General features: G+C 42.0%; 1 protein-coding gene across 1 annotated transcript; it reads right to left on the bottom strand.

Annotated features, from left to right (window-relative positions):
- Positions 1 to 41: 41 nt before the first annotated feature.
- Positions 42 to 10,235, bottom strand: LOC140204682 (natural cytotoxicity triggering receptor 3 ligand 1-like). Its single transcript, XM_072271373.1, has 5 exons — positions 10,208 to 10,235; positions 7,002 to 7,343; positions 2,664 to 2,984; positions 1,732 to 1,848; positions 42 to 52 (listed from the first exon to the last, which is right to left on the bottom strand). Exons 1-5 carry the CDS (start codon positions 10,233 to 10,235, stop codon positions 42 to 44), a joined length of 819 nt encoding a protein of 272 aa, XP_072127474.1.
- Positions 10,236 to 22,892: the final 12,657 nt, after the last annotated feature.

Below are 22,892 nucleotides of genomic sequence, written 5' to 3' on the forward strand. Positions count from 1 at the left end.
ACACTTAACAATGTAAATGTACTTTCTTGCATCCTCAGTTTTTATTGCCTTTCTGGAATTACAGAAATAAGACACAACTAGTGTAAACAGACAAGGTCAGAATTTCCATTAGTTTGTACCATTATTATTCAGCATATTACGGCTTAAAATAGGGAAACGAACAAAAATTGATTCCAGTGGAATTAAGAGTATTTTAAAAAATTAAACAATTTGCTTATTCCAAAACACTGGAGGGCTATTTATTTATTTATTTATTTAATTTCTTACGTCCAAGGGAGTAAAAATCTTTATGTTGTATCTCCATCACAATGTACAAGCAATGAAGAGGGACAATGTGGGAGGATATTGCCCTAACATTAAAATTGTATACCTGATTGTTTTGTATACATGCACAGTCAGATAGACAATCAGATCAATGTACAGTCAGATATGCAATCAGATCAATGTGTATTGATAAATCTAATTACTGATTTCAGATTTCTGTTAATTGCTTCCGTTGGTGAATTTTAAAGCAGGTTCTTCAAAAAATCTAGGTAGGAAAAACCTAGAAAATTTATCACTTAGCACAGTTTATTTCTTAAACATGTGAACATATTTTTTTCTCTACCCCCCAAATTCCTCTGCAGATAAAGCATTTCACAAACAAGAGAAAATCTGCAGATGCTGATAATCCAAGCAACACACACAAAATCGTGGAAAACTCAGCAGGCCAAGCAGCATCCATGGAAAAAGGTAAACAAGCAATGTTGTGGGCTGAGACCCTTCATCAATCCTGAAGAAGGGTTTCGGGCTGAGACTTTGTCTATTTACTCTTTTCTATAGATGCTGCCTAGCCTGCTGAATTCCTCCAGCGTTTTCTGTGTGTTCCTTCATGCTCACTTCATGTCAAGAGCAAATTCAGCAAATGAATTGACAAAAAAAAAAGGATAAGAACCCATGAAATGGGCCACATTTAGCGGTGCTCCACATTGTGCTATTAAAACAGTGCCCGATGACAGGTGAACCTGGAGGAAATTCAACTAGTTTCCTAGGGTAGAAGCTTATTGGGGAAATCAATCTACATTATCCAAAAGGAATTTTTGAAAATTGAATGATGTAATTTATTGCATCATAAAAATTAACTGTGCATCAATTCCTAATTCAAATGTGTTTGAAGGGAAATATAATTATTAAAAAAAATTCAAAATTAAATGGAGATTGCGTCTAGAGTATCAAATTCCATTCAATGGAGAAACACCAAGCAAGACTTTCTGTTGAACACCAATGGAGGAGTACAATTACTGCAGATTAGCTGTAATCAAAGCAAAAAGATCATCACTTCCCAATTTGGGGAAGAGATACAAGAAGCAGTCAAAGAATCAGAACAGCCATGCAAATTCACAGCCAGCAACCCAGGTTCAATGCTAACCTCTGGCACTGCCTGTGTGGAGTTTCCACACTGGCCATTATGCAGGAATTTTCTCCAGGTGCTTTGGTTTCCTTCCGCATCACCAAAAAAATATGCAGGCCAATAGGTGAATGAAATCTGTGAATTTCTCCAAGTGTAGGTGAATGGTAGAACTTGGGGGGAGCTAGTGAGAAATTGGGGAAAATAAAATGGGATTTTGTAAACGAGTGTTTGATAGCTGGCATGGACACAGTGAGCCAACTGGCCAGTTTCTTAGCTGCATCTTCTATGACTCAATGCACAAACTGCAACACACCAAAATGATTTCACTGTCTTCATATTACCTGCTCGAAATCTCCACCAATAAGCAAGTAGTCCTGCAGCAAACAGGAAACATAACACAAATCCTCCTACAAATGCAGCTCCCACTGCTGCTGTTGAAGCTGATTCAGGCTCTGAAACTTAGAAAACCAAACCAAAAATATGAGCATTTAGACACACTAATAAACTCATCATCTTGAGACACTTACGAGTTTTTGCAAATTATAAATCACCATTCATAAACCCTGTAAAGATTTTCAAGAAATTGAAACCATAATTGTGCAACTTATTTTCACTTTAAGTCATGTTCTGGGAATTCCATTCTGTAGTTTTGTTATTTTTCATATAATCTGGAATAAGTGGTGGGCTCAGAGTTACCAGCATCCCAACTTTTGACTAAACTTATTTGCAAATGACATCAGTTGCAAGTTGTGCTGTCGAATATTAAAATAGAAAGATTAAAAACTAGCCCTGGGTAAGGGTGGGGACAGAAGGCTAAAACGATGCCTGCAAACCTGCCTCAATTATTTTTGGGACATATTGAAAGAATATCTAACCCACTGGTGAAGACAGAGGCAGAAGGGCAGGGCCCTTCTTACTCAACCAAATCAAGTACAGGAAAGATAGACAGTGGTGTGCAGAAAATGAAATTATACGATAAAGGTCAAAACTAATTACTCAAGGCATGGAAAGAATCAGCAGTTGCAATGGCACAAACAGTTAAATGAGTTAATGAGTAAGTAACTAACAGCCAGTCGCCAGGAGTCTCTACAAATCCAAAATGTGCTAGCCTACTGTTTATTTGCAGGCAAGACTCAACTTCTCAGCCAATATCTTTATGTGGTGAAATAACAAACAATGAACCTTTGATTTAAATCAGTGGAACATTTTTAAAAAACATTGTTACAAATATTGCTACATAGTATCCCCAACTTATTCAAATAATGGAACATACCTTCAACTGTGAGTTTCACCTCTTGTGAAGGTTCGTCTGGAAGGGACTGATGTCTCACTGTACACTTGTATACATTACCATCATCATTCGGAGTTGGTTCAATTCTAATATTACTGGAAACATTAAACGTTCCATCATTGTTAGAAACTGCAGCTCCAGTGCAGACATGTCTTTCCAATCTCTCAGTTTTCCCTCTGGATATCTTTTCCCAGAAGATTTCATGCTTCTGAGGATAAAATTCCGTAGCGTCACACCGGACAGATTTCTCTGTACCATTCAGAATGGTAATGTGTTGTGTGGATAGAAGCACCTTTGGCTTAGCTGTATTAAAAGGCAAATCCAACCTTGTCAGATAGGATGGAGTGTATTATCATAAATATCTAAAGCCAAGTCTAAGATATTGCTATGTTTACATAAACAAAATGTACCACTTTCCTTCCTTCAATTATTGCTCCAAAACACAGGATTTCCCTTTACTATTACTCCTGAAAGATAATTCACTTGTTCAACATTCAATGCAGTTCCATGCGAGAGTTTTAAGATTATTTATTCCTTCTGATCCAGAGTCTCCAAATAATAAATTAACAGACAGTGGAGAGGTACATCGGTAATTCTGCAGAGACTATACGCATTATGGATAGTGTAGACAATTGCCAAAGGATATGGCAGGACATAGATCAGTTATAGATATGGGCAGAGAAAAGCTTTTACCTGGCCTAATCCACTTAGACCAGACTGGATTTATTCAACAAAGACAAACACAGGACAACATAAGGAGAACTCTGCACATATTAGAACAGGTTAATAAGAACGAGACAGAGACAATGGTAGTAGGATTGGACGCTGAGAAAGCTTTTGATTCGGTTAGTTGGGCATTCCTATACAGAGTGTTAGGAAGATTCGGCTTTCAAGAAAAGTTTATTAAAGTAATTCAGACTCTATATGACAGCCCTACAGCCCGAATTAAGATAAATGGGGACCTCTCTGACTCCTTCATCTTAGAGAGAGGCACTAGACAGGGATGTCCAATTTCTCCTCTCCTTTTTCCGCTATATATTGAACCGCTTGCCCAACTAATAAGACAGAGCGAAATCGTAAAAGGTATCAAGGTGGCAGGAATTGAACAGAAAGTGGCGTTATTCGCAGATGATGTTTTGGTCTATCTGAGTGAACCAGAAAAATCATTTATAGGTTTGTTTACGCTGTTGGATGACTTTGGGAAAATATCAGGTTATAAAATAAATGTAAAGAAAATGCAGGTTATGTCCCTAAATTATACACCATCCAAAAAATTGCAGGATACATACGATCTTAAGTGGGAAGCTAAATCATTAAAATATTTAGGAATAACCCTGCCGAAGGATCTTTCAACACTGTCACAGGTAAATTATGGGCCATTAATCTCAGAGATAAAAGCAAATATGCATAGATGGAATCTTATCCCCTTTTTAAGTTTAAATTCAAGGATAAATACTATAAAAATGAATATTCTTCCTCGGTTATTGTATCTTTTCCGTACTTTACCGGTGGAGGTGGATGATAATCAATTCAGGGAATGGGACGAATGGATTTCCCGCTTCATTTGGCAAGGAAAGAAACCTAGAATTCGATATAACACCTTACAGTTAGGGAAGGAAGGAGGAGGTATGGTTCTTCCTTGCCTGAGAAATTATTTTTATGCCTCACAGATAACCCCTCTGTTATATTGGTGTAATAGGGAATATAAGGCTAGATGGAAGGAAATAGAATTTGGATTAGTTGACAGTTTTCCTCTTCAGGCCTCAATAGCTGACAAAGGATTGATGGCCCAGTTGGAAAAATTTAAAAACGCTTGGATAAATCTTACATTAAAAGTATGGCAGAAGGTGGTTAATTCATGTGGAATTAATAACATGTTAAAACTCTTTAGATGGTGTGCATATGATACCAAATTCCTTCCCAACAGAGGAGATAAAAGATTTGAGCTATGGATAAAGAAAGGTCTTACAACCTACCTCTCATTTATAGATAAAAGAGTATTACAAAGTTTCCAAATCCTGCAGGACAAACATGGCCTAGAACATAATGACTTTTTTAGGTACCTTCAAGTACGAAACTATGTTAACCAGAGTTGTAGATATGCAGACCTATCAACAGTAGAATTAGAATTTTTCAAGATTCTGAATTCGGCTTGCAGTTCAATACCTAGTAAATCAGTTTCTCGATTATATAATGCACTCTCCCATGCTAAAAATGTAAATACACTGTATATTAAAGAGAAGTGGGAGAAAGAAGCGGGGTTGGTACTTTCAGAGGAGGCTTGGGAGAAAATCTGCAGCTTTCAATGGTCCTCGACTAATTCTTTGACTTGGAGAGAACATTGTTGGAAAAACATTATAAGATACTTCAAGACCCCATATCAGGAAAAATATAAAGATACAAATGTGATGTGTTGGTGAAGGTGCGGCTCCAAGGAGGCAAATCATTTTCATATTTTTTGGGATTTCCCTAAATTAAGTCTATTTTGGGAAGGTATTCATAGAACACTAGTTAAGGTACTTAGGTCCCAGATACCTCTGAACTTTGAGACGCTCTATTTGGGGCATGTATTGTTTCTTGAACAGAAGGAAGATATAAAGTTGCTGCAGGCCCTCTTAGCGGCAAGTAAGAAATCAATCACTAGAAAATGGCTAAATCCAATACCACCTACATTAGAAGATTGGTGCGAAATTATCTTGGAAATATTTAAAATGGAAAAGTTGACTTACTCCCTGAGAACTCAAAAAGAAAAATTTTATCAAATCTGGAATAAATGGATTGAATATATAACCCCAATGCGAGCAGACTTTAGATGACTCTCCTAATGATTTATATTGCTCTTCTCATCAACACAGTAATATTGCTAACGTAAGCACCCCTAGTCTAAATGTTTGTTTTTTTTGTTTTCTTTTGGAAAATAGAGAATTAACACAAGTAAAGGGAAAGATTTGGGAAAGGGATAAAAAATGAAAAAATTAAGTAAGTAAGTACATAGGGATTGGATAATTATGTCTGCGGGCAGGAGCAAGCATGAACAAATTAGGATATAAACACCTACAACGGTTGATACATAGGCTTATATACAACATTTTGGACCAGTGGAAATGGTCCAGAAGGGTTATATGGAAACTATTATTACCATTTTTCTTAACAACTAATTCCATTACTTAGCCTAATAGGTTAGATTTACCACAGTACATAATTATTTATTTAAATGTTTATTTTCCTTTTATATCATCTCAATGTGTACTTAAGAATGTATAAATAATTGTAGTTTTATACATATAAAAAAATGGAAAAGGTTATATGTGTGAAAAAAGTACATGATATTTGTGAATTCCTTATCCAAATAAAAATAAAATTTAAAAAAAAAAGATATGGGCAGAGAAATGGCAGATAGAGTTTAATACAGCTAAGTAATAAGTTTCACAATTTGGGAACTCAAATATGAAGGGATAGTACATTCTTAATGGCAGAATCTTTAACAACATTGATCTACAGAGGGATTTTGTGACCCAAGGCCACAGTCTCTTAAAACGGCACAGGTTGATAGGGTGGTAAGGAAGTACATGGCACACTTGTCTTTATTAGTTGAGGCATTGAGGTCAAGAGTTGATAAATTACTTTTGCAGCTTTATGAAACTCTGCTTATGCCACATCTAGAGCACTGCTTCCAGTTCTGGTTGTCCCCATAATAGGAATAGAGTGGAGGGTTTGAAGAGGGTACAGAAGTGGGATGTTGCCTCAGCAAAAGAGCATGTGCTACAAGGAGAGAATGGACAAACTTGGAGCAACACACAACGTGCTTGGTCAGGCAGCATCTATGAAGGGAAATGGACAGTCGGTGTTTCAGATTAAAACCATTCAAATGAACTAGGGTTGCTTTCCCTGGGGTTTCAAGGTGAGGGGAAACCTGATGGAAATTTATAAGATTATGAGAGGCAAAGATAGAATAGACAGCTAGTATCTTTATCCCAGGGTCAAAGTGCCTAAAGCTGACAGGAGGCAAGTTTAAAGATGACGTGAGCAGCAGGTTTCCTTTCTTTTAATAAAAAGACATAGAGCAGTGGGTGCCTGCAATGCACTGCCAGAGGGGGTAGCAGAGGCAGATGTGATAGATGCATTTAAAAAACTCTGAGATAGACACATGAATGTGCAGAGAGTTGAGGGGTAAGGACATTGTGCAGACAGAAGGGATTACTTAACTTACTAACTAATTACTAGTTTAATTAGGTTGGCACAACATCATGGGCCAAATGGCTTGTTCCTATGCTGTGCTGTTCTCTGTTCACAACAGGTAATGTTTTAGAAGTCTCTTACCCAAGACCACAATTTGTGAACTCTTTTCCGCTCTGTCAGGAGTGACAAGTACAACACAAATGTATTCTCCTGCTTCATTTAATTGGATATTTGGAAGATAAAGTGAAGCATCTCCTTTCTGTAATTCCGTTTCAAATATTTTGGCTCCATGTCGTCTAGCCACAGCTTGTCCTGCATTAAAGGTGTAGATTTCTTTCCTTTGGGATCCATACAACCACAGAACACCTACATTTGATAAGTCAAGAAGTGGCGTTCCAAAATCAGTCACTTTACATTCCAAGGTAACGTCCGTATTCAATAATACATCCTTTGGACTTCTAAAAATGGTTATATCCAACGTTTCTAAATGCAAACAGAAAAATGAGGTAAGTTTATCTGCAATCACATATTGCAAATAGAAATTAAACAGATCCAAGTTATAGTGCAAGTTATGGCATTTTTTCTAGCAAACTCACAAGTCAGTAAGTTGTTCAACTCCAGGATCGCAGATTGATTTGTGGACTGAAGTGGATGCTGTATTGTTTGAAATCACAGATTTCAGATGAGTCACTAAACCTTCAGCAACGTAATATGAAGATACAAAATTCCTCATCAATATTAAATAAGTCCCTCAGCACTACCTTGAACATAAACTTTAGTCAACATTACTAACATCTCAGGTAGTAAAGGTTAAATAATGGGTTGACCTAAAGTCTGGTTTGTGTGAATGCTGGGTCTCAGGTGTTAGTAACAGTGTATACTCTTTAAAAGGTACTTCCTTAATTGTAAAGTGCTCTGGGACATCCTAAAAGCTACTCTTTCATAAAAATCTTTTATTTAAATGGACTGGACCTGTATTATTTCCAATACTTGGTTCCAAAGTATTGTCACAGAATGGCTAAATGCAAAATACATCCCTAACTCACTGATGTGCCACACTGTAAATGAGTCATCATTTGGGAAGGGTTGAGGTGCTTACTCACAGGAAGTTAGGGGGCAATTACCTTAAAAAGGATTGCATAGTGCTGTAATTTCACCACAGGACTGTATTTTGATTTGATGCAAAGAATAAATTGTACCTTTTAATCAATTTAGGATAAAAATGCATTAGCGGCTGCAGATGGATGCTTTGATCTCAATGCACAACACCAAGTGCAATGACTTCCCCAACAACAAATGCACAACACTAACTTAGCTGGATTAACAACAAACGGAGCACTAAGATCTGCACTGAGCACTGCTGAACAATTTTGGCCCGAGACAGAGACCAGTGTACTGGTTTTGTGTTTCCTAGCTACTTAAATGTACATTCTGTTGGTCAAGGAAGAAGTAACTCAACATTTTCAGAAATGACTGCATGTTACAGTAGCACAGAAGTCTAAATTACTGGATGAGTAATTAAGAGGTCTGAACTAATAATTCAGAGACCAAGTTCAAATCTGAACAGCAACTGTGGAACAGAAATGCAGTAAATAATCTGGAAGCTAGAAAAAACAAGGCTTAGTATTTCTAACACTAGGCTGTATTCTCTAATGCACTTTTTGGGAGAAAACTGACATCTTTACCTGGGCTGGTCTATGTGTGATTCCAAAGCCACCCCACGCAGTTGACTTTTTGCAGTCCACCACAGTATCAAACAAGTTACTTTATACCAGAATTAGGTTTAATACCACTGATACTGTATGTGTCACAAATTCTTGTTTTGCAGCAGCCGTACAGTGCAGTAAGTACTATAAATTACAGTAAGAAATATCGATTAAAAATGGCTGCAGCTCTGTGTCCAGAGTCAGGGGGAGAGATGTTTCTTGAAGCAAAGTGCACAGCAGTCCCTGAAACCTCTCTAATGCTGCAATCTTGCTCAAGGTCTTGAATTTTATTTTCCAGAGACTGTACATTAGCCAGCGGGATGGTAGGGAGTAGGGGCCTCAGGGCCCCGTGTTTCAATTTTACAGGCAGCTTAACCTGCTTTCCAAATTTCCTTTCTCTGAAAGGGAAACTGCACTTGTGACCCCACTCTGCAGTCTGGAGTCTGCTGCTTTGACTATCGACAGCTTTTTAAAACATGTCAAGGCAATATTGCTTATTGAAGTACTCATGGGATTGACTGGATTTCAACTGTAGTAGCCCGAAACAGGGATATTTGATCATTCGCTTCAGAGCCACACCCAAAGCCACTTTCTGATGCTGTCTTTTTGATTACCATTACCATAAAGTCCGATCAGGTTGGTAAATTTGTTTATTATTGTCACATATATCAAGGTATAGTGGAAAACCCGTCTTACATACCATTTATGCAGATCAATTCATTACAGCAGTGCCTTGAGGTAAATAACAAAATGCAGAATAAAGATTACATTTACTGAGAAAGTGTCGTGCAGGCAGAGAATAAGGAGCCAGGCCATGACAAGGGAAGTTGTGAGTCTGAGAGTCAATCTTACTGTGCTAGGAAACCCGTCTTATAACAGCAAGATAGAACATGTCACTTTCAGAGTGAACAGGAAGTCAGAGCAGGGCAGGGCATTCACAGTGAATGCTAGGAACCTAAAAGTACATAGTTCCCTGAAAGTGGCAAGATGGAAAACCAGGGTGCCAAAGGCAGCATTCTGAGCACTGCCCTCAGCAGTCAGCACATTGAATACAAGTGTTGGAACCTTGTACTGTGTTTGGACAAGATGATGAAGATACACTTGGAATATTGTGTACAAATTTGGGTACATTGTTATAGGAATGACACCATTAATCTGGGAAGAACGCAGAAAAAATGTATAAGTATGTTGCTAGAGAAACCTCTTTTTACTGGGAGTCTCTGTAAATGCAGCTTGATAGCCCTTCACTAACAGCCACTGGACTCCACAGCAAAGAAACCACCTTTCTCATGCTCCGTATGTATAGGGTGTATACGACTTTGGTCCCGCCAAACCCATGAGGTTGGGATGACTTGCCCACCTAAACTCTGGTTTGTGTGAATGCTGTGTGATTTACTGACACCACATCGCCCCCCCGCCATCCCCCAGGCAATCGCTGTTGGCAAGAAATAACAGACCGTACACTGCATACAATTACAATGAAGTATAATCAACAATGTTAACTTAACCTAACAGTTATTAAAGTAAGCGAAACAAAAAATGGTCCATCATAACTAAACAGTCAATTGTGCACAGAAGTTGGAGCTCATCTTGAGTTGTCTACTTCAAGCACTGGACCCTCGGCTGAGTGAAAACACACACCGCCTTCCAAATGTCGCTCGAAATTCATCTCGAACAAACGGGATCTCCCACAGAAGTATTGGTCCTTCCTCCTGGAACCCATTCATCTGCACAAAGCACCTTGTGCAACAGGGACAGCATCCTCAGCCATCTTCCTTCATGTCTTCTCTCAGTTATTGCCAAAAAGACCTCAACCAACACCATTGCCCTTCAAAAAAAACCTCTCCACACATCGTTCTCTAGAATCTCCCAATTCCACCATCCTGATTGGCTGACACCACATTGCTAAGGTCAACAACAAAGTCCCTTATCTCAGCTCAAACCCAAATAGGCTGAAAGCAGAACAGACTGCTCTACAGAACTGCTGAAATGGAATATCTACAGCATAGCTGGTCGCACAGTGACATCAGCGCCGGACTCCGGAGCGAAGGTTCCCCAGTTCGAATCCAGTCGGGCATGCTTTCCATCCGTGCTGGGTTGAGTGTCGAGCTTGCAACTCGGCCTCGTTAAAGAAAACTGTGCTGTGAGAGGACGTGGGGGACCACTCACAGAATCTTTCCTCCAAAACAATCACTTGGAAAAAAAAGTGGTCGCCGAGGCTCTGGCAGAGTATGGCACACACAAAAGAAAACAGCATAGTAGTAAAAATAGTCATGTCCTCATGACTTTGAAACTTATCAACCCGTCATTAACAACACAGTTTTCAAAGGAATTTCGTGGTGTCAGGACCTCCAATCCATTTGTGAATGGTAGTGATATATCTCACTGGGGGAAGGATGCAACACTCTGTTTCCCCAGTGCATCATAAGCCAGCCTATCTAAGGGTGTCTGAACTCTGAGACCTCCGTATCCCATCTTCAGCTCCTCCAGCTTCAACCACTTCTTGTGACCCTTCCTGTCTACTACAGGATGCCTCCCCATTTGTCCTCATGTCTTTCAGCGGCTCAGATCCCCCTGCTCCATGACCAATTTAACTTCCGTCAGTTTAGGCTGGTGAAGCTGAACATCCCTCCACTGGTGCTAACCGGCGAGACCTCTCGGAAAGGGGTGTCCTCAGTTGCTCCAATAGTGTGGCAAGCATTCCTGGTGTAACCAATATCAGACTCATCTGTAGAAAATGCATCTTGGCATCCCAACATCTTCACAGTTAATTTTCTTTTCCATTCCTTGGCCGCACCAGCAAATTTGGGGGATCCTGTCACTCTAGCTCCTCCTCCAGGACATAGCATGAGAGATTTAAACTAGATGCAACACACAGTTCCTTGTTTCTGTCCATCATCCTGCTTAGGAGAAACTTTCAGCCTCTCAAAAGCAGCTCTGAGCACAGGGTGAATGGACAAGGTTTTCAATAAGTTCTCTCCAGTTCTCTCCTAGCATGCTCCCAGGAGCCTTCTCACAACGGTAGCATTTGTTCCCACTAGGATGGAAGCTCCAGCCCTTTCAACTGGATCCGGGCAGACCAACGCTGGTGTGTCAATAGTCTTAGTTACTCCAACATCTGCTTCCGAAAACTCCAGCTTCAACAAGGAGTGACCATCGTATGGGTACTCATCAACACAAACTCCCGAATGTCAAGGGCACTGAGTGGTGTCAAAGGTAAATGTGTCAAATACTGCTTGTAAAAGGATTTATAAAGCAAAGTAACTTGAGAACCTGTGTCAAGTATGGCTCCAGCATAAATACCTTCAATCCGTTACGGATACAGCAGAGCTTGATACCACTGAACCTTCAGGAATAGTGTTTGATACTTTAGCATTTCTCTTAATACACTGACAGGAATGTTTCATGTAAATGTCAGCCCATTCCTTTACTGGGTCCCTCCATTTTAAATTTTTTTCTTCTCTGTTTGCTTAACCGCTGATTTACTTTCCTAAGATTTTCTTGTCCTTCACACTCCCTCTTGAACTGTCCATCTTCTCCACAGTTGTAACAGAAAACAGCGGTCACTTCCCTGGTCACAGGACACCGCTCAGCAGCAGCCTTTACCTTGGTACGTCCCACCAGTGGGTCTGACTTCTTATCGGCCTAGTCAGGCTCGGTGGCAGCACCAACTGATATCATCCGAAATACCTTGGCCCTCAGATCTTTCCCGACATCCTACAAGATTCTGTTTGTGTGGTATCAGGGGTCACTTTAGCGCCAGAGGCTACTACCAAAGACTGTGCCCCACTGACGGAGGCCTCCCACTCCTCCACTGCATTTTCCTCCTCTCTTCTATGAGTAATTCAGTAAAAGATGGAGAATGCCACATCTTGTGGGTCATTTGAATATGTAGAGCAATTAAATCATGTGACAATGTGCCCTTCACAACTTGCTCCAGCAATCAATTTCTCTCAGACAGGTGAATGCCCCCTTTGTGGCACAAACAGTGCAGCAGCTTCCCCAACCTGAAAATGTAGGCAGACAACTTGTCTCCTTCCTCCTGGAGCGTGTCTTTAGACGTCTTCCTAAGATCGGCTGCACTTCCAGCAGTGCCAAAAGCATCTTTCAGAGCTTGCAGATAATTAGCTGATGTGGCCAATGGATTTTCTGCCTTGAGGAACCTCACCATATCAGCTGCCGGCCCCTTTGAACTCTCTACCAGTCTCTATTCATCTGGGCTGCGGGTGTCCACCCCGCTCAGAACAGAAGCATCAGATACGGGCAATATCTCTGAATTGCACCAGCGCTTAATCCCTGCGCTGTCCACAATCATGTATCTTAATCACTTTCCCGGACAGTAGTTAAAGACAGGCTTAAACACAAACCCACTTAATCAATTCTCAGGGCAATCACACTACGTTCAATGAAATCAATCTAAGATGATAGCCCCGGCAATGAAACCCCTTTTTGCTGGGCTCCTCTGGAAACTCAGCTTCTTGACCCCTTGCTAACAGCCACTGGACTCCACGGCAAGGAAACCATCTTTCTCAGGCTCCGTACGTCTAGGGTGTATGCAACTTTGGTCCTGCTAAACCCATGAGATTGGGATATCTCACTCACCCAAACCCCTGTTTGTGTGAATACTGTGTGATTTACCGCCCCCCACCCCATCGTCGTTGCCAAGAAATAACAGACTGTACACTGCATACAATTACAAAGAATACATAATTAAGAATGTTAACTTAAGCTAACCATTATTAAAGAAAAAAAAGCAAAAGGGCCCATCATAACTAAACAGTCAAACGCGCGCATAAGTAGAAGGTCATCTTGCAGTTGCCTAACTCACGTGCTGGACCCTTAGTCTGCGTGAAAGTACACACCACCTTCCAAATGTCGCTCGAAATCCATCTCAAACAAATGGGTTCTCCCACGGGAGTATTGGTCCTTCCTCTTTGAAACCATTGATCTGCACAAAGCACCTTGTGCAACAGGGACGGCATCCTCAGCCATCTTCCCTTCTGTCTGCTCCCAGCTCCCACCAAAAAGAGGTCGACCCACACCTGTATCCCTCAAAAAAAATCCTCTCTGCCCAGCGTTCTCTAGAACCTTTTCCCAATTCCACCATCCTGATTGGCTGACACCACATTCCTAAGTTGAAGAGCAAAGCCCCTTATTTCAGCCCATACCCAAAAAAGGCTGACAGCAGAACAGACTGCTTATAGAACTGCTAAGATGAAATATCAACAGCACAGCAATTAAACACTTAACAGGGTGTTACACCAGTAAATGTGGGTCTGAGGCTATAGGGGAAGGTTGACCAAGTTAAGACTTTATTTCTTGGAACCAAAGAGACTGAGAGGAGCCTTATGGAGGTGGACAAAATCATGAGGGCTATGGATATGGTGAATGCCATACCTTGGTCTTGGTCTTTCTCCCAAGGAAAGGGACTCAGAGAGGAAGACATCGGTTTAAGATGGGAAGGGAGAGATTTAAAAGGGACCCGAGGGGCAACTTCTTCACAGAGTCAGATGTATATGGAACAAGCTGACAGAAGTTGTCGAGGCAGGTACAATAACAATTTAAACACAATTTGAACAGGTTCATGGATAGAAAATGTATAAGGGATACAGATCAAACACAGGCAAATGGGATGAGCTATGATGGGCATCTTGGCACAAGATGGACTGAAGGACATGTTTCTGTACTGTATGGCTGCCGTGTAGCAACGTGCCAGAAGCCACACTGGTTTCCCCTGCCATCGGAACGTAGATCATTCCAATGAAACGGTTCGTAAGCTGAAATGTCGTAAAGTGAAGAAGCAAGTACCATTTATTAATATGGGAAATATTTTTGAGCGTTTCCAGACCCAAAAAATAACCTACCAAATCATGCCAAATAACACATAAAACCTAAAATAACAGTAACATATAGTAAAAGCAGGAATGATATGATAAATACACAGCCTATATAAAATAGAAATACTTTTTGCAATAATTTAAGTACTGTCTAGCGCAGCAAAAATCACACGCATGCGCTCTCGGCGGAAGCACCTTTAAGCTATGAGGCTGCCAAATCGCACCAAATAACAAATCATACTAAATGACACAAAAATACACAGCCCATATAAAGTAGAAATACTTTTTGCAATAACTGAAGCACAGTCTAGCGCAGTGAAAATCTCACGCATGCGCTCTCGGTGGAAGCACTCCAGTAACCTTTAAGCTATGAGGCTGCCAAATCATACCAAATAACAAATCATACTAAATGACACAAAATACACAACCTATATAAAGTAGAAATAATGTATGTACAGTGTAGTTTCACTTACAGGAATCGGGATGGTATTTTAGGCTGAGTCGTCGGAAGTTGGGGTGGTGGGAGGTAGAGGAATCTGGGGTGTCATCTCATCGTAGTCTATTTCCAATAGGGCAGCCAGGTCATCTTCTATCTCTGCCCGCCTCGATGTCGAAGGTCGAGGTTCGTCGTCTGCTGTGGCTGATGTGCAAGGCTTGAAAAACGACAGTGTACTTGACTGCTGAGCCTCGCGCATTTTTAGATCATACAGTTCTTTGTAAGCACTCAAAACATCCTGCAAACCTGCCCTAAACCTATGTGCCCTTTCAAAATTAAAGTCAGACTTTTCTGCAATCATTGCAGCGCTGTCAATCGCAGCGAAAATCTCACGCAACTGCTTCACGTTCAGTCCTTGGACGACTTCATTTTCGCTACTGCGTTCCGTTTCGATTGTTATCCTTTCCTCTTGCAATTGCATCCGCTCTTCATCTGTCAATTCTTGGTCATGGGATACCAAAACCTGTTCAACATCATCTTCGTCAACTTCCACAAACCCAGCCTCCTTAGCCAAGCTCACTATTGTCGTATTTATTGTTGATGGTTCGAAGCCTTTAAAATCGTTCACTGCTTCGGGACTGCTACGTACCCCGTAACTGGTTTGCCAAACCAGCAGAAATGGACCACTTAGTCGGAGTCTGGATTACCGGAACTAAGAAAGTTTTATTAAAGAGATAAGTAACACAGGTACTCTAATCCTAAGGATATAAATGCAACAGGTTAGCAATGATAAAACACACATGTACACAGAACTAGGAAAATAGGAATCAATCAAGCTCTATCGCAGTCTAGGGGTAAAATGATCAGTCTCAAGTGACGCAGAGTTCAGTTCAGCTTAGTACAGTTCGCAGTAATCGCTGTTGTGCTGTTGGAGAGAGAGAGAGAGAATATGCAAATTCTGATTCAAACAGACCTTTGCTCTTCGCAGTTAGCTTTCGGGCGAACCCTTTTACTGTCTTCTGTGGTCACCGACTGTGACCCCTCCGTTCCAGATACGACCGTTCTTCCGTGGTGAACCCGGCACCCAGGCAAGGGCAGACACACACACCAGGTTCCCGCCGATCGTACCTTTTCACCCTGTGCGTCTATGGTGGGTCCCGCGACCAGAACTCCAAACTCCCACCAATTTATGGGGGCACACCTCTTTTCCAGGGTCTCGTTATCTCGTGATCTCGTGGTGTCTGTCTTGCCTTAGCGAACCTGTTCTTTTTATCCCCCTGCTGGGGTATCGCCTGTCCATCAAACTTCAAACAGTTCAGGTTCAAAGCAACCGGTCTGTCAATACTCGGAACTGTGTCTCTTTTCGTTAATCTCTCTCCTCTCTCATTAACATTTTGAACGCTTCTCCATTTGTCTCTCTTATTTCTCTCATCAGCATCAATCTTCTGATAACATGGTTTTTCGTCACACCCCTACCCTTCAAAGGATTTTTACCGGGGTAAAAATTATAGGCATGAAAACATTATTAGATACACACTAATATACAGGGTCATCAGTTATTCAGCTAATACAGAGAACTTTAAGTTGTCAACACCTTGACAGACAGTCAGCCATCACCTTTCCATTCCTTTTATATGTGTTATTTTAATAATCCTCTAAGACCAGGCTCCATAGTGGCCAAAAACACTAATGGGTTGTGATCAGTGTAAATTCTCAATGGTTTCCGTCGCGGACAAAGATAACAAAGGTCGTCCCACACAAACTTAGCATTCTTTGGCAAGAGCTTAGTAAGAGGGAGGGTAATATCCGCAAAGTTTTTGCAAAACTTCCGATAGTACTCCACCATCCCCAAGAACCATCTCAGGGCTCTCTTGTCTGTCAGGGTGGGGACTTCAAAGATAGCCCGAACCTTAGCCTGCATCAGCGCCAGCTGCCCCTGTCTTACCACAAATCCCAGATAAGTGATCTTTCTGTGGCCGAATTCAATATTTGCGAGGTTCACTGTCGAGTTGGCTTCAAACAGGTTTTTAAACAGCTCCTCCCATGTGTCACTCCAGACCACTAAATCGCCAATATACGCTTCTGCGTTCTTTAGCCCTTTTGTCACTGAATTAATCATCCTACAAGGGTGTTGCTCACTAGGCTGACCTGATGTGACAACAACACCATGTCCTGGCTCTTTGCATCGCCTTGGGACATCCGGACATACATGTGCGTGCCGGTTAATTAGCTTTACCAATGGCTCGCTCTGCTCGGGGGTTAAGAGAGAGAACTCATCAGCAAAGTTGGCCAAAACAATAGACTTCTCCCATCTGGTCGGCACCATACTTATCTTTTCAAAATGGGTTTTCCCCTTATCAGGTGGCACCCTAGCCTCATTAATTTTCATGATGACACCAACAACTAGATCTGTTTTCTGATTGTGGTAAGCTTGTAACATGTTAAAAGCCTGTAACTGTGTTAGCTCACGTCTACAATAGTCAATAGCATCCTTCCTCCTGTGTGGCCAGTAAGACTCTTTCACGATTTTATCGACTGTCTTCCTCACACCAAAATATCCACCGAGGGATATCTTGTGGGCCAGGTTAAAAATCTCATCCCCATAAATTTTCGGCACCACCCCGCATTCCTCATCTGTGGGCACGGTACTTGGTCTCCATTTCCTCCTTAGTACTCCCTCCTTCACATAACAGCCCACTGGCTCCCTTTTTAATTCTGCTTTGGAGACAGCTGTCTCCGTCAAAACGATCAGTTCCTCGTCTCGCTCCTGTGCCTGTATAAATTCCTTCCTTGCTAACGATAAGTCTACCTTAACTTCCGTTTCATTACGCTGCTTCTCACTTTCTAACCCCTCCTGGCACAAGGCTGGTAAAAACGTCTCAGCTAAATCTATATTCACTTCAGCAGCCTTTCTGGACATGCGCCAAGTCACTGCGCAAACGGGATAAGCCTGTGAGTCCGTGGGCGGGGCCTCAATGCTGGCAGGCTGGCTTGTCAAGCTTACTGCTGGGTACACCTCTCTGCCGGCGAGGTCGTTACCAAGTAAGACCTCCACGTCTTCCATCGGTAGTTCGGGCTTCACCCTGATCGTGACCGGTCTGGACACCAAGTCGCTTTTTAGGTGTATCTGGTGCAAAGGTACTGCTTCAGTCCCTTTCCCAATGCCTTTTTTCACCCTGACCTCCCCAGTCTGGGTCTCTGAACTAAAGTCTAACACACTCTTTAAGATCAATGACTGACAAGCTCCAGAGTCTCTCCAGATCCGTACTGGAACTGGGTTTAACCCCTCCTTCACCGACACCAATCCGGCCGAGATAAACCCCTCGCACCCTTCCTGAACTTTATCAGACCTCTTCTCCCCTAGTGGTTTGTTTACCAGCTCAATACAGCCAGTCGGAACCATCGTTTTTCCTTTCCCCATCTCCTTCTTTGGGGCAAAGCACCTGGATGCAAAGTGTCCGGCTTTCCCACAATTATAGCATACGACCCCAGGAAACTTCCTACCAAACTGCTCCCGGTCTACCTTATCCCTCTCACTAGTCCCCGGCTTACTTTCTGACTTTTCTGGCTGACTCTCCCCACCCTCTTGACTACCCTTCTGGTAGCCTTTACTCGGGGTAAACTTCGCTTTGTGCGTTTACACGTATTCATCCGCTAACTTAGCAGTTGCGACTAAGGTGTCTGCCTCTTTCTCATCTAGGTAGGGTCTCATACCTTCAGGGACACAACCTTTAAACTGCTCAATCAGTATTAGCTGTAGCAGTCTGTCATAATCCCCATTGACCCTTTTCAAGGCGCACTAACGCTCACAATACATCTGCATCTCACAGGCAAACTCTAAATACATGCATCCCCATTGCTTCCTCGCATTCCGGAACCTCTGCCGGTATGCCTCCGGGACCAACTCATAAATCCTGAGTATCGTCTCTTTCACCACATCATACCTCTGGGTATCTTCTGCAGACAAGGCCGAATAAGCTTGTTGAGTCTTCCCTTTAAGTACGCTCTGAAGCAAAACAGCCCACTTATCCCTCGGCCAGCCCTGGCTTGCAGCAACTTTTTCAAAATGGAGGAAGTACCGATCAACATCGGCCTCCTCAAATGGGGGAGCCAGCCTAACCTCCTGGGTCGCCCTGAACCCTCCACATTGGTTCGGCATGGGCCCCTGCGCTAGCGTCATCCTTAACTTCTCCAGCTCAAATTCCCTTTCCCTCTGTTTCTCCCTCTCTTCTCGCTCTAACTGCCTGTCCCTCTCTTCTCGCTCCAACTGCTTGTCCCTCTCCTCTCGCTCCAGCTGTTTTATTCTCTCTTCGCGTTCTAACTGCCTGTCCCTCTCTTCTTGCTCCAGCTGTTTTACCCGGAATTCGTGCTCGTCTTAATTTTCCCATTTGCAGCTGTACTGCTTCTCCACCACGATTGCCCATAGATACCACCTCCAGCTCCCCTTGGGGAAACACACCTTTAGATACATAGTGCTCTATGATAGCTCTGTGTATCTCCTCTCCCCTCATTGTCGGCTTCCCCTTAAAAAGATTCAACCGTTTGGCCACAGTTGCCAATTCTGCTTTCCTGGCATCCTCTAATGCCTCCAAGGTTGGCGCCTTTAGAAATTCCTCAATCTCCATTTCTGCTGTTTGCCCTTTCTTTCTTTCAGGAATTTTAACCCAATCAATTTACCCAGTCCCAAATTTGGCGTTCAAAATCGCGGACGAGATCCCCACTTATGTTACGTACCCTGTAACTGGGTTGCCAAACCAGCAGAAATGGACCACTTAGTTGGAGTCTGAATTACTGGAACTAAGAAAGTTTTATTAAAGAAATAAGTAACACAGTACTCTAATCCTAAGGATATAAGTGCAACAGGTTAGCAATGATAAAACACACATGTACACAGAACTAGGACAATAGGAATCAATCAAGCTCTATCGCTGTCTAGGGGTAAAATGATCAGTCTCAAGTGACGCAGAGTTCAGTTCAGCTTAGTACAGTTTGCAGTAATCGCTGTTGTGCTGTTGGAGACAGAGAGAGAGAATATGCAAATTCTGATTCAAACAGACCTTTGCTCTTCACAGTTAGCTTTCGGGCGAACCCTTTTACTGTCTTCTGTGGTCACCGACTGTGACCCCTCCGTTCCGGATACGACCGTTCTTCCGCGGTGAACCCGGCACCCAGGCAAGGGTGGACACACACACCAGGTTCCCGCCAATCATACCTTTTCACCCTGTGCGTCTATGGTGGGTCCCGCGACCAGACCTCCAAACTCCCACCAACTTGTGGGGGCACACCTCTTTTCTAGGGTCTCGTTATCTCATGATCTCGTGGTGTCTGTCTTGCCTTAGCGAACCTGTTCCTTTTATCCCCCTGCTGGGGTATCGCCTGTCCAGCAAACTTCAAACAGTTCAGGTTCAAAGCAACCGGTCTGTCAAAACTCGGAACTGTGTCCCTTTTCGTTAATCTCTCTCCTGATCAATCTTCTGATAACTTGGTTTTTCATCACAGGACATAGTTTCCTCCAAACACCATTTCTCATCGAGACTGTTAGCCTATCAAGAGCATCTCCAATGTTGGCAATTGCCAGTTTTATATTGTAGTCTTTCCAGATCTCTCGCAAAGATGCTTCGGAGTTGTCCTCTCTGTCAATAGCACTTACTTAAGTGTAACACCCTTACGAGCTCTTTTAGGCTTTTCCGATACCTTCGAACTCATCTTGCTAATGGATGCACAAAATAAATCGAGATACAGCATGTGTTTAAGCAATGGCAGATAGAATGCAGTTCCGGGGGAGGAGCTTGGCTGCTCGGGGCGCGCGCTGCTTTTTTTCTCGCATGCTGCAATTTTTCACGCGCTGCTTTTTTCGTAACAGCGAAAAAACCTTCTGTTAGTGAAAACAGGGTACTAATGTAGGTCTTTCGTAACAGTGAGGTTTCGTAAAGTGAATGTTCGAAAAGCCGGGGACACCTATATTCAAATCAGCCTTGGGCTACAGCACAGGTCCCATCTTTGCTTTATTTGATAGTCATCTTACTGAACTACACCCCTGCAATACAGGAGGGATGCATTCCTAGAGAGCTATTCAAAATGCTATTTTCCATAATGTCTGGGAAGTTTTTACTCTCTGCCCCGCTGGTTGCCCGATCTGTAGACAAGAGAATGTAGATTGTATTGTAGACAGAAGTGAAGGTTGCTGTTGTAATTATTTCTGTTACCCAAACTGTATAATATGGGAGCTTTGCTAAGCCAGAGTCAATTTAACAGTTGTTCACCTCAGTGCTGTACTGTGGATAAGATTTTCTATTTGAAACAAAAAGGTATTTTTAATGCCAATCCAAAAGAAAACGTCATTTTTGTTAATATATAAATCTCAGATAACCTGGCATCCTCGGGACTTTGGTGGTGCAAGCCTCACCGATGTTCTAAATTATTGGATGCCAGTCTATTAACATGAAAGCAATTTAATTTCTTTGTTTCACATGTTACACAGTATTAAAATATTTTTCCAAAGAAAGAGTACGGGGAATAGAACCCAAGCAATTTCAGATTGACGATGGGTATCCCAACACTTTCTCACATTGGATCCCCAGCTTTGGCCACATAACACAAACTAACTCACACTCTTTAGAGTGTAGATGGTGCACAAGCATTAGGATTTCTGAACAACTGCGTGCAGGCTTTTCAATTCTAAATGTATTAGTAATTGGTAATCCTTGCATTTATACAGTGAAATGAAGGAAAGAACCTCCCAAGGTATTCTGAAAGAGTGATTTTGTTCCAAATTCAATACAATAAATCACAGAAATCACACAAATGACTTAGAATCTTAAAATAAGTCATTAGCTACTTTCTCAAATCATCCAAAAGAACCCAACCTTGACGTGGTTTGGAGGCTCATGTGCCTTAATGACCTGGAGAACTACAGCGGCTGAAGTCAGGCCTTTTAGCATTGGCTATTTGTTGGATCAGCCATGTTATACAGGTCAAAGGGTAGAAGCCAGACTAAGAGTGGTCCACTGATCCTCCAGGTTCAGGGGTTCAGCTCAGGGCTAACAACCTTGACTGATCAAACAAAACTGTTTGAAACAGCAATGAAGAATCCTTCTACATCTGAGTGCGACAGTATTCCTGAGACTCCAGCTGGGATTTGCGTGACTGACAGTAAACAGAGATGAAGCTACTGACACGATGAAGGAAGCCCTGAACACTACCAGAGATGGAGGACTTTCATTGCTGCCCAAAACGCCAGTGGTGTGACATGCAAAAGAAGATCTTCTTTTACTCAAATAAAGTAAAACCTCCCAAACAAAATTTTAAGCACTACTGTATTTTTAGATTATTTTCTGATTTTCAGATTTGCCATGGTCTCAGTCCACCCCTTATGTACTTTTCTATAAACCCACCAACCCTCTGAAATATTAACACTTAAACACTTCCCATGTCTCCCTAATTTTTTGAGATAATTCTAAACTGAGAACTTAGCAGCTGAAAATGCAACCACTACCCATGCAGTGAGTAAACTCTCAAACAATTTAGAGCCAAAATTGAAGAGCTGGAGATATTTCAAAGGGTATGGGGTTGGGAAAGAGTAGAATAAGGGACAGAGCATTTTGAGAAAAAGAAAATGGTACAGAATTAAAGTTCTGCTTAACACTGCAATTGACTGTCTCCACACTACCAAGAAGGATACCAAAAGAATTTTCTTTGATTATAACTTACCCAGAGACAATTTGTTTCAATGAGCAGAGGGTTGAAGGGTGCAAGTTTTAATGAGAATTCCTCACCCTTTACCAGTTAAAACAGGGAAATCAGTTAGAGTCCAGTGACTTTGGGAGTAGGCTAAAGCCAGGGTCAAATCTGGAAGGAGTATAATACCTCCAGTCCAACTAACCAAGTTGTCAAAGCAAGCACCTCCTACTCCACCTGGGTAGAGTTTGCAGGTACCACATTGGCCTCAACAATACCTCAGAAATACAGGGGTTGCAAGTTAGCTTTTACCCTGAGGAATTGCTAAAGAAGGGGTAAAAACGGGCAGAGAGCGGAGAGGAATTCATCAAGACAA

The sequence above is a fragment of the Mobula birostris genome, chromosome 11, assembly GCF_030028105.1.
Source record: "Mobula birostris isolate sMobBir1 chromosome 11, sMobBir1.hap1, whole genome shotgun sequence".
In the NCBI taxonomy this organism is placed as follows: Eukaryota; Metazoa; Chordata; class Chondrichthyes; order Myliobatiformes; family Myliobatidae; genus Mobula; species Mobula birostris.

Excerpts from the sequence above, each read along its gene's own strand:
- LOC140204682 (XM_072271373.1), bottom strand. The coding sequence starts at position 10,235 with ATGAATTTCGAGCGACATTTGGAAGGCG. Across the intron at positions 2,985-7,001 it reads TTCACAAATTGTGGTCTTGG|CTAAGCCAAAGGTGCTTCTA; the intron begins GTAAGAGACTTC and ends CTTTTAATACAG. Across the intron at positions 1,849-2,663 it reads GGTGAAACTCACAGTTGAAG|TTTCAGAGCCTGAATCAGCT; the intron begins GTATGTTCCATT and ends TGGTTTTCTAAG.